Here is a 12777-nt window from a genome sequence, read left to right as displayed (position 1 = left end):
AGCTATCTGCTCATCCAAACTTTTAAGCACCCCGATAAATCCCAACCTCTAATCTCTCAATCTCTCAACGTCTCATCCCCTTCCCACAGCCTTCTCCATCCCTCATCCATCAGCACTCAAACAACTTCCCCGTACTAACATTACACCTACTCCACCACCTCCTCTCCCACAAACAGACCAAAAACATAGCAGGCCAATACCCCACAATACTCCACCACCACGGCCACGGATCCCACACCACAAAATTCCCATCTCGCCAGAACAACACGTGTTCCACGAACGTCGTCCACCTCTCAACTACCTCTGTAATCCCGATTTCGCCTCTGAGAAGTCGTAAAATGGGAAATAGCAGGAGTGAGACGATGTCGTGGTTTATCCAGTAGTATCCTGGGATGGATGGCGCGGGGACGATGAGTTCATGCGGGTCGGAGTGAGTGGTGGAAATCCCTTTGGGTTCGTGGTCGGGTAGGTATTCTACGTATGCGTCGGCTAGGTCTTCGCTCTCGTCTGAGAAAAGGACGACGGCGGTGTGAGCGCGGGGGTTACATTCAATGGGATATAAATGTTTCATGAGGCCCTGAATCTCCTCGTCCGAGGCTCCGAAGGTTTGTTCGGCGTTCCTGGCGATGGGGCCTGGGACGAGGAAATCAAGAGAGAAGTGCCCGGTCATTTTGGGGGTAGTCTTCTGGGTGTATTCGACGGTGTAGGCGTACATAGCCTGAGATAGAGCGGAGTTGGTAGGGAGCGCGATGTAGTGCATTAGAAGATCCGAAGAGGGACAGGCGACGAAACACTTTATTTCGCCGTTGATGACGAGGGTGTGGGTGCAGTATTCTGGACCGGAGATGAATTGTTGGAGGACAAATGGTCGGAAGGGCGTTGGGTTCATACGTCTGACATGAGCTTCTGTTTCTTTGATCGTGGGGAGTGGGAGTAACGTCATGTCGGCTCGAAGTGTGTCGTCCATTCCAACAGGCTTCATAATATATTTCTCCGCTGCGATGAATTGCGGTTTCTCTAGTCGAGGAGACGAACGTGCTGATGGATACAACGCACTTAGTGCTTCCGTCTCAGAAGTAACAAGCCTCGTAGTAGGCACATTGAGACCCAATTTCTTGGTATGTTCAATAAAAGAATGTTTCTCATGCAGCGTTTCCGTCAACGTAGGGCCGTACTGTACAGCTTTGCAACCCGTTTCCTTCTCCACGAGCTCAGCTGCTTCACCATCTTCCACGGCCGACGCAACACCCGAACAACTAACCCACAATTCCACTCCTTCCTTCTTGATCACAGACACCAAATCCTGAATATACCCCGCCGAACCAGTTTTCTGGCTCGGTTTCTCCAGCCTAAAGAATTTCTCAATGGACTTTGAGAAATGGCCTGACACAGGAACATAATACGGTTCGAAATCCGCGCCGATAACACGATGACCTGCGCGGTAGAATGCTCGAGCGAGAGTAAGACCTTTACTCATTCCCACTCCCGTGACCAGAATCGTGCGTGGTCTGAAGGTGGGTGAAGATTTCTGGCGCCATTCCCGGTGATGCTTGATGTGCTTTGCGATGCTGGTAAATGGAGAGGTGATCCAGGCGCAAACAGCAATGAATGTACATAAAGGTGTAAAGAATGCCGCTAAGAGAATGAGTGATACATTTTGAAGGACATGTAAATACTCCGGGGATGCTGCTGTGAGAGGCATTGTCCTTGGTTCCTCCTTGGCGACACGAGCTGCGGAGGTGGAAAGTTTCAACGAGAGGTAAAATGATATATATACAAATCATATCATGGTGTTGTCCAAGATCGGAAACATAACGAATCGTAATACTGCGGGATGCCGTAGGAATTTTGACGATTCTATTTAGTCGACGGAGTACATGTAGGACAACAGATACTGAAACTACACGTCATCATCACATGCACCAATGGTGGTAGGCGGGACGGCTATTGTAGTTGACATGGGTATAAGCATTGCTTGGCGGCTGTCGATATGGATGGTTCGAGATCCATAGATACATACCTAGGTAGATTAGGACAAATGGAATGGGTACTAGAAGTTTTGTTCTGGCATTTGAAGTTCACCACCGTGCTCGCTTGCAAAATCACACAACGAATGTGCGAATGTGAGGAGCTTAGTCCGTGCACCTTATCACATCGTGCTCACCCCATAACCTTATTTGTTCGCTTATGCAAAAATGTTTAGAAAAAGTTGAAAAATCAACGAAATCTTTTGGAAAAAGCGTCAAAAAGCACAAAAAGATAATCACATGATGCCCACTGACGGAATCGAACCGTCGGTCTTCTCATTGCCGTGAATAGTACGAGTGAGACGCTGTACCACTACTGGTGAATTGTTAGCTTGGGGTGAATGTACAAATTCTTTTGGGGGAAGACGTACAGCCAAGCGGGCACTTATTGGTGCGATTGTGGCAGAAAAACTCTTATTCCAGTATATAAACTTTATTACAAAAGCGCCGAGCATTAAGCGGTGCTTGACGAACTAGCTATTGCAGCATGGTGGTAGGTAAGGTGACACAATGCTCGTGAAGTAGTAACCTGAATTTCTTTAGTACAACACAAGAATCGTTTGCAACAGAAACTTACGATATCAAAGCCGGCATCTAAGAAGTAAGTTGATAGACTTGGGGCCCAAATATCTTGTTAACGTTGACTTGGTTGCTGTCGAATAAATTGGCCGTGGGAGAGAATGATGTCGATGTCGTCGAATAAAGATAATTGATATCTTGAAATAGATGCAACGGACAACGCAAAGGAAATGCGGCTTATGTAGACTAGAATTGCAGGCTTGAAGATCGGTCACCACGAATTCAGCATTACAAGCTTCATCTACTGGGAATCATTGCTGTGCACTTGATGATACTGTATGATAGCCTCAAACTCAGCAAACTTAGATACCTGAGACTCATTAGATAGAGGTCACTTCTCGTCACTCGAAAATGCACATGAGGAACCTCGACGCCATAAATTTAAGTATTTACTAGGGGTACATTTCCTGTGCACTTAGCAATACTAACGATAACAGCCGTGCTAATTGAAGATGTCATCAAGGGTTACTCTATCGAAACTCGCCTTTCCCTTAAGGATGTTATTCCTTTAGAGCGCACACAGTACAAAAATCACGAGCGTCAAAGTAACGAAGACCAATTGCCAATGTAGATGAAGCGAGTTTCATTTTGCTACGCTACTACATGCATAATGCCAAATGGTATATGTTCATCATCACTGCGATTCCTCCTTAAACCCCACACATTTCGTAATTTCTACCCCATCCTGTCGAATTCGTTAGTATATAGCTTGATCGAAAGACATCTAGACATACCGGTTCTCCAGTGGGCTCGAAGCTGTTGATAAGCTTGCTCTCGTAGATGATGTTAGGATTGCCCTGCGCCTCTCTACTCAACTCTTCAACTTGACCGTATTGTTCCGCAGTACGTTTTGCGAAATTGTCCGTATCCAATTTTCTCTCTTCCGTCAACCTCTTCCTCTTTTCTTGGGGAGTACTTCGTACGTATTCCAAGTAAGGTGGGTTTCCAGGCTTGATGACATTATCAGCCGCAAGCACCGTACCCTTCTTGATCAGTCCCAGATGCTCACAGAGCTTCAGATCAGTGGTGTAAGCTGGCTTGTAGTGGTCTAGAAACATCATGTCAATCGTGTCAAGCCCAGCGCCATGGAGCTTCCTGATCCCGTCACTGCTTGGTCCGACCGAAACAACCACGAATCCATCTAAGCCTGCAAATTTTACCAAGTCCGTAATAACTTTTGCAAATTTCGGACTTCTTTCGAGTGAGATGTATCTCTTGCCTCCAGCTTCGCGTACTGCCGCGCCAAAGAGGATAGTAGAGTAGCCCACGTATCCTCCTAATTCCACCATCACTTGAGGTCTGTTTTCTTTGATTGTGTCTGTGACAATCTTTCCCTTGTCTTCGCCCACGTTCATCAGATACTTCTTCGTTCGGCCAAATTCATCGATGGCCTGCAGGACTTTCTCTGGGGATCCTTTGATCTCATCTTTTCTTGGGTGGTTCGTAACAAATTCCACGAGCTCTTCTTCGCGTCCATCATCAAACTGCAGGCATTAGTTGTTGTGCAAAACCGTGTGGATTGAAGGTCTTACGAAGGTGTTTTCTTGTGTAGCGTACGCTTTTTGGTCATCAAAGTTCGCCATCTTGCTCATGTACCTGCAGCAGCGATTTATGATCCGTAGTCCCTACCTAAACAACCGGCTGGATTTCTTCTTGGAGCAAAAATCAAGGTTAGTCATCAATTCAACCTAGCAGTCAATTTTTGTGTCAATTTGTGTAGTAAAAGCGCGTCTTCTGGTTTCCCAGCATGACCCACGCCAGCCTCGACGACCCGCGTTGAAACCAGTTTCCTGCATGTAAATGTGCGCGTAATGGACCTGGGACCTATCAACAATGAAACGTGGGTACAGACAGAGCTTAAGTCGCGAGGCCGTCAGAGCTGGCGGTGCAACGGATGGGTAGGACGACGTCAACGAAGAATTCGAAAGGGAAGAGTCGAAGAATCGTCTCCAGCCGCTAGCTGTTACGGGTCTAGCGCTGGCTCGGCCAAAGTTTGACGACGCCTTCCTGGGGCTACCCGTTAGCTAACCCGGTCTTGAGGTCATGACAATTCCCTCTCGACTTCATGTTTCTCCGACAAGACGGCTGCTGACTGATTTGCATGTTGTGTTAATTCTAGGGATCCGCTCAGAAAGTGGGAAGTAGCCGTGGCGCAAACAAACTGTCTCCCGAGTACATCTGAACACGGTTAGCAGCCGCGAAACCTAACCGTTAGTACGACCTTGGGAAACTTGGGGCCACAACCTTCGGCAGGATGAGACCACTCCTCGAGCATCTCGAGCATACCACCCTTTGAGGCGGCCGCAAATCCTGCATGGACCGAACACGATCTCACGGACAGTTTCCACCATCCCTTTCCCCACCAGATCTCGTCCCAGATCTACTGGCATCTTGGACATCCAGATCCGCGGGGTCTTTATATGCACCAGGCCTTCCCAGCCCTTGCGTCCTGCCGCTAACCCACCAGATCTTGTCGACTATTATTTCTAGTGCATTTCCCCTGTCAATTCCCAAGCGGCCTGGATGGGTTTTGGTGTTTCCCATATGTCGTGTTCGTGTTGGAGCAGAGCACAGCAGGGCACGCCGACGAGTTCACGGCTACGAATTATCTGACACTTCATCAACACGGTCTCCAGACGAGGCTTTCTAAATCCCAGCCGATCTCCTTTTGGCTCTGATGCTTCCACAAGATCTGTATCTCAATATGGGGACTGTGGGTACCCTTTATGCTATGTTTGCTCACATCTACGACTAACAACATTAGCGAATAAGGCGGAGATCTTTCCGACCTCTACCATTCTACCTACCGGTAAACAATGGCTGCGTACGGCAAGGTACGAAAGAATGGTGTGATTTGGATTTCTTCTCTGGCACATGAGCTATAGACTATGAAGTCAACGAGCCCTGCATACTCGTGCATAGTTTTATAAATCTCTCAAATTTCCCATCTTTTCCTCATCCCGCAAACTCAATTCATTTTTCATTTCAACTCCTTTTTAGACAATCCTAAACTATATTTCAACATGTCAGATCTCAAAGCCAGTGTGTCTGAGACCAAGACCTCTTCAGGTCACGTCGGCTTTCATGTCGAGGGTTATGAGAAGATCGAATATGATTTCACCTTCATCGATGGTGTCTTCAATGTCGACAACCCAAATCTGGCTGATTGCTACAAGAAATGGGGAAGAGTTTTGGCCGTCACTGACCTGAACATCTACAATGTTTATGGCAAGCAGATGGAGAAATACTTCCAGCACTACGATCTGGAATTGAAAATCCACAAGACGAAGATTGGAGAGAAGGCGAAGACTATGCCAACTCTTCTGAGCATTGTAGATTCCATGAACGAGTTTGGAATTTACCGCAAAGTTTGTACTCTGGCTCTTGAATGCCGCTCAGATAATGGCATGTGCTGACTTTATGATAGGAACCAGTCCTCGTTGTCGGCGGCGGTCTAGTCACTGATGTTGCCGGGTAAAGAACACAGCTCCTGAAGCCAGAGATTACATCAAGGCACTCTCCCATCAATCTCTTTTCACCGTGTGTGTTATGGAAGAGCTTTAGCTAATATGTATGGCTCAGATTTGCCTGCGCTGCGTATCGAAGAAACACAAACTTCATTCGTGTGCCAACAACAGTCATTGGTTTGATTGACGCATCAGTGTCAATTAAAGTAGCCGTAAACTATGGCAATTACAAGAACAGACTTGGAGCTTACCACGTAAGTCACTCGGATGATTGTATCAACTATAACTAACATAATAGGCCCCTATCCACACCTTCCTCGACTTCACATTCCTCAAAACGCTACCTACAGCCCAGATCCGAAATGGTTTTGCAGAGTTGATCAAAATCTCAACTTGCTCACACCTCGATACATTCAACTTGCTGGACAAGTACTGCGAGCAGCTCATTGACCAGAGCTTCGGCCGAGCAGAGGGTTCGCCAAAGGAGCTTATCGATGCTGCCGATAGAATCAACAGAGAGGGCATCCATGAGATGTTGAAGTTAGAGACCCCCAATCTTCATGAGATTGGATTGGATCGTGTCATCGCTTACGGTCACACATGGTCACCTCTTCACGAGTTGGTACCAGAAACACCTCTTCGTCACGGTCACGCGATATCCATCGATATGGCATACTCAGCCACCCTCGCAAACCAGCGCAAGCTCATTTCAGACGAAGAGCATCGCAGACTCCTGAACCTTTTCTCCAGAGCTGGTCTTTCCATGGACCATCATCAGTTCGATGAGGAGATCCTGGCAAAGGCAACAGCGGCCATTCTCAAGACCCGGGATGGTAAGCTTCGTGCGGCAGTGCCAAACCCAATTGGCTCTTGCACCTTCTTGAACGATGTCACTGCCGAGGAGATGAACGAAGCTTTGAGAAGACACAAGCAACTGATGAAGGAGTATCCACGCAACGGTGAGGGTCTAGAGGCCTATGTTGACTCAAGTGATACTGGGTACACTGAGAACGCTAAGATGGAGGAGGAAAAGATCATTGAGAACGCGGCGAAGAAGGCGGGCCAACTCAATGGCTCTAACGGCCATGTCAATGGTACCACCAATGGCGTTCACAAGACGAGTGCCAAAACGAACGGACATGTCAACGGGAACGGTGCTTTGAGCAACGGAACTTCAGGAAATGCTGCCAAGGTCAATGGTAACGCGTAGGGTTGTAAAGTCGGATTTTACAACGAAAAGTTTCCTTTAATGAATTGATAGACTAGAAGTCACGATGAGCTCGGGTCTCGTCAGTTGTAATCAAATTTCAAAGCGAAAAGCTTCCATGGCACCAGTTGTTCTTCGACCCCTCCATAACCCCTCATTCACAAGCTTCAGAACCCACTATCAGACTTATCCGACACACAAGGGTTTATGTGCAATAGCGATCTATCGCCGGACCCGCTGCGGTCTCGATTACATGTCTTCATTGTACCCACATGCTAAGCACAATAATACCTCATGACGTTGTACACAATTAAAACTTTTGATCAGCCATATATTGCAGGAGACCATTTCGTAACACACTGCGCAGGTACATGTACTAGCAGGGAATAGCAAAGTATCTTTAGTCTTCTGCATCGACCAGGTTGTCCTCTCGATCTAGCACGAAGCCGTTCTGGTACCCCACCACTAGCTCCTGGTCGTACCTGGCCGGAGTGACACAGGCACGAACCGTTCCGAGTAGGTCGAGTAGACCATCGGACACCTCAAACGAACTTGTCCTTCCCGACTCTGTGGTACAGACTGTGCTGTCTCCAACCATTGCTCCTAAACCTCCCGAGCGTCGAACTGAGTCTTGACAGGTCCCCTGCACCTCTACTCCATCTCAATTGACATCTCAGAAAAAGGAATCTGGGTGAGTGCTATCAAATGATGGATTCAGATCCTGGGGTTACCTACTTTACGGCCACGCTTGATGTGGCTGCTGCTATCAACCGCTCAAGCAAAGCTCGGCAATGGGGGACAATCAGTGAGTTCCTTGACTTCCAAGCTAGAGAGGTACCGGATTTGCCAGCATTTGCGTTCCCAGATCCAAATGGTCCGGATGAAAAGTTCTGGAGACCAAGAATATTCAGTAAGTGCACATGATACGAATTCCCAGATTTGCCTTTCAACCAAAAGCCTGGAATGGACCAAGGTTTGTGGAGTGCTTAATCACTAACACTTTCCAGCTTTCTCCACTTTAAGAGACGGCTCCTCGACTGCAGCTCGCTTCCTCGCAGATGATATTAAGGAGTTGGCAAATGGGAAACAGGATTCGGCTTGCGTTGCATTGTTATGCCAGAGCTCGGTGAACTTCTTGTTTATGTGGTTAGGTTTAATTCGCCTTGGATACTCTGTGTTGTTGATAGCGTAAGCACCACCTGCTTGTATTATACTTGTCCCAACAGACTGAAAACTATAGGCCACAATGCCAACCCCCGGCTATCGCACATCTCTGTCGAGAGTGCAAAGCAACAGTTCTGTTTTATGATAAATCATACAAGGAATCTGCAATTGCCTCATCCGAGGAACCTTCGGCAATCCACACGGCAAGAGAACTTACTTGGGCTAAGCCAGACTTGTTGGACTCTATTGCTGGTGGTCTGTATTCAAACGAGTCAACACCTCAACAACAAAAAGAAAATACCAAAGTTGACGTCGCATATATTCATCATACATCAGGAACTTCTTCCGGTCTTCCAAAACCAATTCCTCAAACTCATCGAGCAGCAATAGGAGTTCTTCCGTCACTTGATGGTCATAAAGAGGCAGCATTTACCACAACACCTCTCTATCATGGAGGTGTTGCGGACTGTTTCAGAGCATGGACAAGTAATGCCATGATATGGCTGTTCCCAGCTGCCGAACTGCCTATAACCAGTGTCAATATTCAGAAATGTCTTTCACACGCAGCGATTTGCAGGGAATCTAGTCAATGGGTGCCAGAAATCAAGTACTTCTCTAGCGTACCATATGTCTTGCAGATGCTCGATAGTGAAGAGGCTCTCTCGTGGTTGCGGAAAATGGATATCGTGGGTGTGGGAGGTGCAGCACTTCCGCCGACAACTGGCGACATGTTGGTCATGGAAGGTGTGAGTCTGATTTCACGCTTTGGAAGTGCAGAGTGTGGATTTACCCTTTCATCGCATCGAAACTATGACACCGATAAAGAATGGCAGTTTCTCCGCAGTCCAAATAATTCAAGTTTACTGAAATTTGAGAAGCAAGACGACTCGGACCTCGCTGAATTGGTGATTCAGGACGGTTGGCCACATATGGCAAAACGAAATCGTGAAGATGGAAGTTTTGCAACGAGTGACCTGTTTGAACGCCATAAAAGTATCGAAAATGCTTGGAGATACCATTCTCGGAGTGACAGCCAGATCACGTTAATCACGGGGAAGAAGTTCGATCCAGCACCTCTGGAAGACACGCTTCGAGATTCTTCCCCACTTATTCAAGATGTGCTAATCTTCGGCAATGAGAAGCAGTTTCCTGGTGTTCTCGTGTTTCCATCCGAGAAAAAGCTAGCTGATGATCCGGACAACTTCACAAATACCGTATGGGAGCTCTTAGAGCCTATGAACAAAGAAGGGCAAGAACACACCAAGATATCCAAGGATATGATTGTAGTGATGGATCCTGCTGATCCTCCGCTTCAGAAGAGTAGTAAGGGGACGATTATGCGTGGAGTTGTGGAGAAGAGATTCTGGGGACATATTGGAAAAGCATACAGTGGCAAGCCCGAGAGCTCTTCAGATACAAGCTTAATTCCAGAAGAAGATGTCGAAGCTGAAGTTCAGAGCATAGTTGATGGTATTCTAGCTCGGAAAGAGAGAATTTCAGCAGATTCAGATTTCTATCTTTCAGGTATAGATTCTGTAAAAGCCACCCAGATTAGAGGCTTGATCCAAGGAGTAAGTAACTCGTCTCGAGGCTCGTTTACTTACTAACTCGATGCAAAGAATCGAAAATTGGTATCGAGCGGCGTGAGATTGCCTTTGAACATCGTTTATGATTGTGGAAATGTTCGAAAGTAAGTTTTTCTCCTCATTTCATGGTCAATGCTGATCAGGAAGGCTCTCCCAGTACATTGTAAATGTACGGAAGGGCGAGATATCGAGTACTCCGGTGGATGACAAGGAGATGGTTGAACTGGCGGAACGATTCTCCAAGCTCGATAACAACCATTCTGCTGAACTTAAGTGGGAAACGGTCGACACCAAAAGCTTTGTAAGCTACCTTATTTTTTCTTGTTGTTAAATTACCATATAAACTAACCACACGTAGATCATTACGGGTACAACAGGCGCTCTTGGCGCTGAGATTCTTGGTGAGTTGATGAAGGACGAATCAATCGACACAATCATTTGCCCAGTTCGTGCTTCTACTGAAGAGGAGGCAAAGCGCAGACTCGCGGATACTCTTCTCACCAGAAGCTTGAAGCTACCCGAAACAGAAAACTTATGGGGGAAGATTATCTGCACTCCTATTGAGATGCTGAGCAACTCCCGCCATCTCAAAGCTATTGAAAAGCATTCCTCGATAACTATCATCCATGTACGAAAATTTAATTCCATGGGCAGAGGAAATTGCTGACAACTTACAGGCTGCATGGCCGGTCAACTTTTCCATCCCTCTTTCAAGTTTTCAATCTCAATTCGAGACACTCGAGTCCTTGATTAGCATGGCAGCGTCCTTTCTGAATTCAGCAAAGTTTATATTCTGCTCTTCGACAGCAAGCGTCATGCAATATAAGCTCGCTGGCGAGAACGCAAATGAAGGCATTCCAGAAACAATATCTGAAGACCCTTCCGACGCAAACACTCTAGGCTACAGCCGCAGCAAATGGGTTGCGGAACGTATCTGTAATCTCAGCGCCTCGCAACCATCACTGCAAGGCAAGATCAAAATTGCCAGAATCGGCCAGCTGACAGGCAATAGACGCAATGGCATCTGGAATATGAAAGAAGCATGGCCATTAATGATAAGCACCGGCCATGAACTTGGATGCTTGCCAGATCTCAATGAAGTGTTGGCGTGGATGCCACTTGATTCCGCTGCTCACGCTATCATCGATATTGCCAATTCAGAGAATCCTTCTAAAGATGCGCCATGTGAAGTCTTCCATGTGGTCAACAATTCGGCGAAAACTAGCTGGACAGATTTACTGTCTTGGTTGAAAGAGGTTAAGGATTTTGAAATTGTACCAGCTGGAGTTTGGCTGGATAAGCTCGAGGCGCTGGAGAGTCATCCTGCGAAGCAATTGCTGGGGCTTTGGAGAGTTGCTTATGGGGAGGGAAAGAATTCAAAACAGATTTTGTTTTCGACTAAGGAGGTTGAGAAGGTTTCGGAGGTTATGAGGAAGGAGAATCCGGTTGACAGGAGGTTGGTGCTGAATATCTGGAAGTGGATGGAGGATGAACGTGAGGGGAAAATGAAAGGTGGTAAGGCCTGAGTTGTGGTGTAGTTAAGTATATGTAACAGCGTAGGAGAAATTGAGAAATATAGTTCGATGTAGCAGGATATGTTCATCAGAATAGATGACATGTGGAAACAGATTTACAAACACAAGACGTTGATTGAATCCAGTACAAAGATTGAACAATTTTTGAGCATAGTACTGTAGAGAGGTAGATACATGATCTCAGACAAAAGTGATCTACATGTTCAAGACCTTCAAATACATTCTTAGAATCGGGTTCTTTAGATGAGAAGTACCTAGACCTACCTAGGTAGGTGGGTACGTTAGGATGTTTCTTTCAGGCTTCAATGACGTCACGCGATGGAGGGGTTTCTCACGACGCGTCTCCTTTTGCTGCGCGTCACAACGACAGCTACACCTAAAGCAGTCCAATGTAATTCTGCATTCTATGAGCCATCAAACATCTAGATAATTGCCAGCATCAACGTTCAAACCGCCCCAATTCAACACACCATGCCACGACCCCGCACATCCCTGAAATCCTTCCTCCACTCCGCCAAATCCATCCTCACAGCACCATCTTCTACCTCTCGTCCCCCAGTTACCTTTGTGATCGGAAACGAATCAGCAGGTTCCTACCCTTCCCCCCAAACCAAGCTATACTAACAACTTGAACTGCCAGACGTCGATTCAATCTGCTCCTCCATCCTCCTCGCATACCTAAAAACCTACTCGCCGCACCCCCATCGCAACTACCCAGATACATTCTACATTCCGCTCTCCAACATCCCGCGCGCAGACCTACGTTTACGACCTGAACTCCTCCCAGTTCTCAAACACGCGCATTTAGACACTGACGACGTACTCACGCTCTCTGACCTTCCGTTTCCAATTGAAAAAGACGATGGATCTGAGTTGGCGAGGGATAGCAAATGGTTCCTAGTCGACCACAACGTCCTCACCGGCTCCCTAGGCACCAGATTCGGCAACAAGGTGGTCGGAATAATCGATCATCACTTCAACGAATATGAGCATCCTCTCACTCACGACCCCGTCCACGGGGAAGGCCGCGCCATCGAAGGCGTCGGATCATGTGCATCCCTCATCATCCAACACGCCCGCAAGGCAAACATGTTTCCTGCGCGCAACCAAGCATGGGATGAAGAGCTCGCGTGTTTGGGGATCGCGGCGATATTGATCGACACGGATGATTTGAAGAATGAGGATAAGACTGTGCAGATGGATTTTGAGGCT

At 47.1% G+C, this 12777-nt stretch overlaps 5 protein-coding genes across 5 annotated transcripts; 3 read left to right on the top strand and 2 right to left on the bottom strand.

Moving 5' to 3' along the window:
* Positions 1-109: 109 nt before the first annotated feature.
* Positions 110-1702, bottom strand: GLAREA_08218 (Glutathione synthetase ATP-binding protein; the record flags this gene model as incomplete). Its single annotated transcript, XM_008090263.1, has 1 exon — positions 110-1702. The coding sequence occupies one exon, from the start codon at positions 1700-1702 to the stop codon at positions 110-112; it is 1593 nt and encodes a 530-aa protein (XP_008088454.1).
* A 1538-nt stretch (positions 1703-3240) lies between these two features.
* Positions 3241-4189, bottom strand: GLAREA_08217 (S-adenosyl-L-methionine-dependent methyltransferase; the record flags this gene model as incomplete). Its single annotated transcript, XM_008090262.1, has 3 exons — positions 3241-3291; positions 3341-4090; positions 4139-4189. The coding sequence occupies 3 exons, from the start codon at positions 4187-4189 to the stop codon at positions 3241-3243; spliced, it is 852 nt and encodes a 283-aa protein (XP_008088453.1).
* Positions 4190-5629: 1440 nt separating this feature from the next.
* On the top strand, positions 5630-7283 carry GLAREA_08216 (Dehydroquinate synthase-like protein; the record flags this gene model as incomplete). Its single annotated transcript, XM_008090261.1, has 4 exons — positions 5630-5974; positions 6034-6080; positions 6189-6327; positions 6372-7283. The coding sequence occupies 4 exons, from the start codon at positions 5630-5632 to the stop codon at positions 7281-7283; spliced, it is 1443 nt and encodes a 480-aa protein (XP_008088452.1).
* A 705-nt stretch (positions 7284-7988) lies between these two features.
* On the top strand, positions 7989-11556 carry GLAREA_08215 (Acetyl-CoA synthetase-like protein; the record flags this gene model as incomplete). The annotated part of the gene is made up of 7 exons (XM_008090260.1): positions 7989-8190; positions 8288-8468; positions 8521-10015; positions 10064-10134; positions 10178-10331; positions 10389-10658; positions 10708-11556. The coding sequence occupies 7 exons, from the start codon at positions 7989-7991 to the stop codon at positions 11554-11556; spliced, it is 3222 nt and encodes a 1073-aa protein (XP_008088451.1).
* A 480-nt stretch (positions 11557-12036) lies between these two features.
* On the top strand, positions 12037-12773 carry GLAREA_08214 (DHH phosphoesterase; the record flags this gene model as incomplete). Its single annotated transcript, XM_008090259.1, has 3 exons — positions 12037-12154; positions 12206-12697; positions 12754-12773. The coding sequence occupies 3 exons, from the start codon at positions 12037-12039 to the stop codon at positions 12771-12773; spliced, it is 630 nt and encodes a 209-aa protein (XP_008088450.1).
* Positions 12774-12777: the final 4 nt, after the last annotated feature.

Source organism: Glarea lozoyensis, assembly GCF_000409485.1.
Source record: "Glarea lozoyensis ATCC 20868 chromosome Unknown GLAREA9, whole genome shotgun sequence".
NCBI classification, from domain to species: Eukaryota; Fungi; Ascomycota; class Leotiomycetes; order Helotiales; family Helotiaceae; genus Glarea; species Glarea lozoyensis.
The sequence above is the reverse complement of the archived record's forward strand: the minus strand, read 5'-3'. Positions and strand labels throughout refer to the sequence as shown.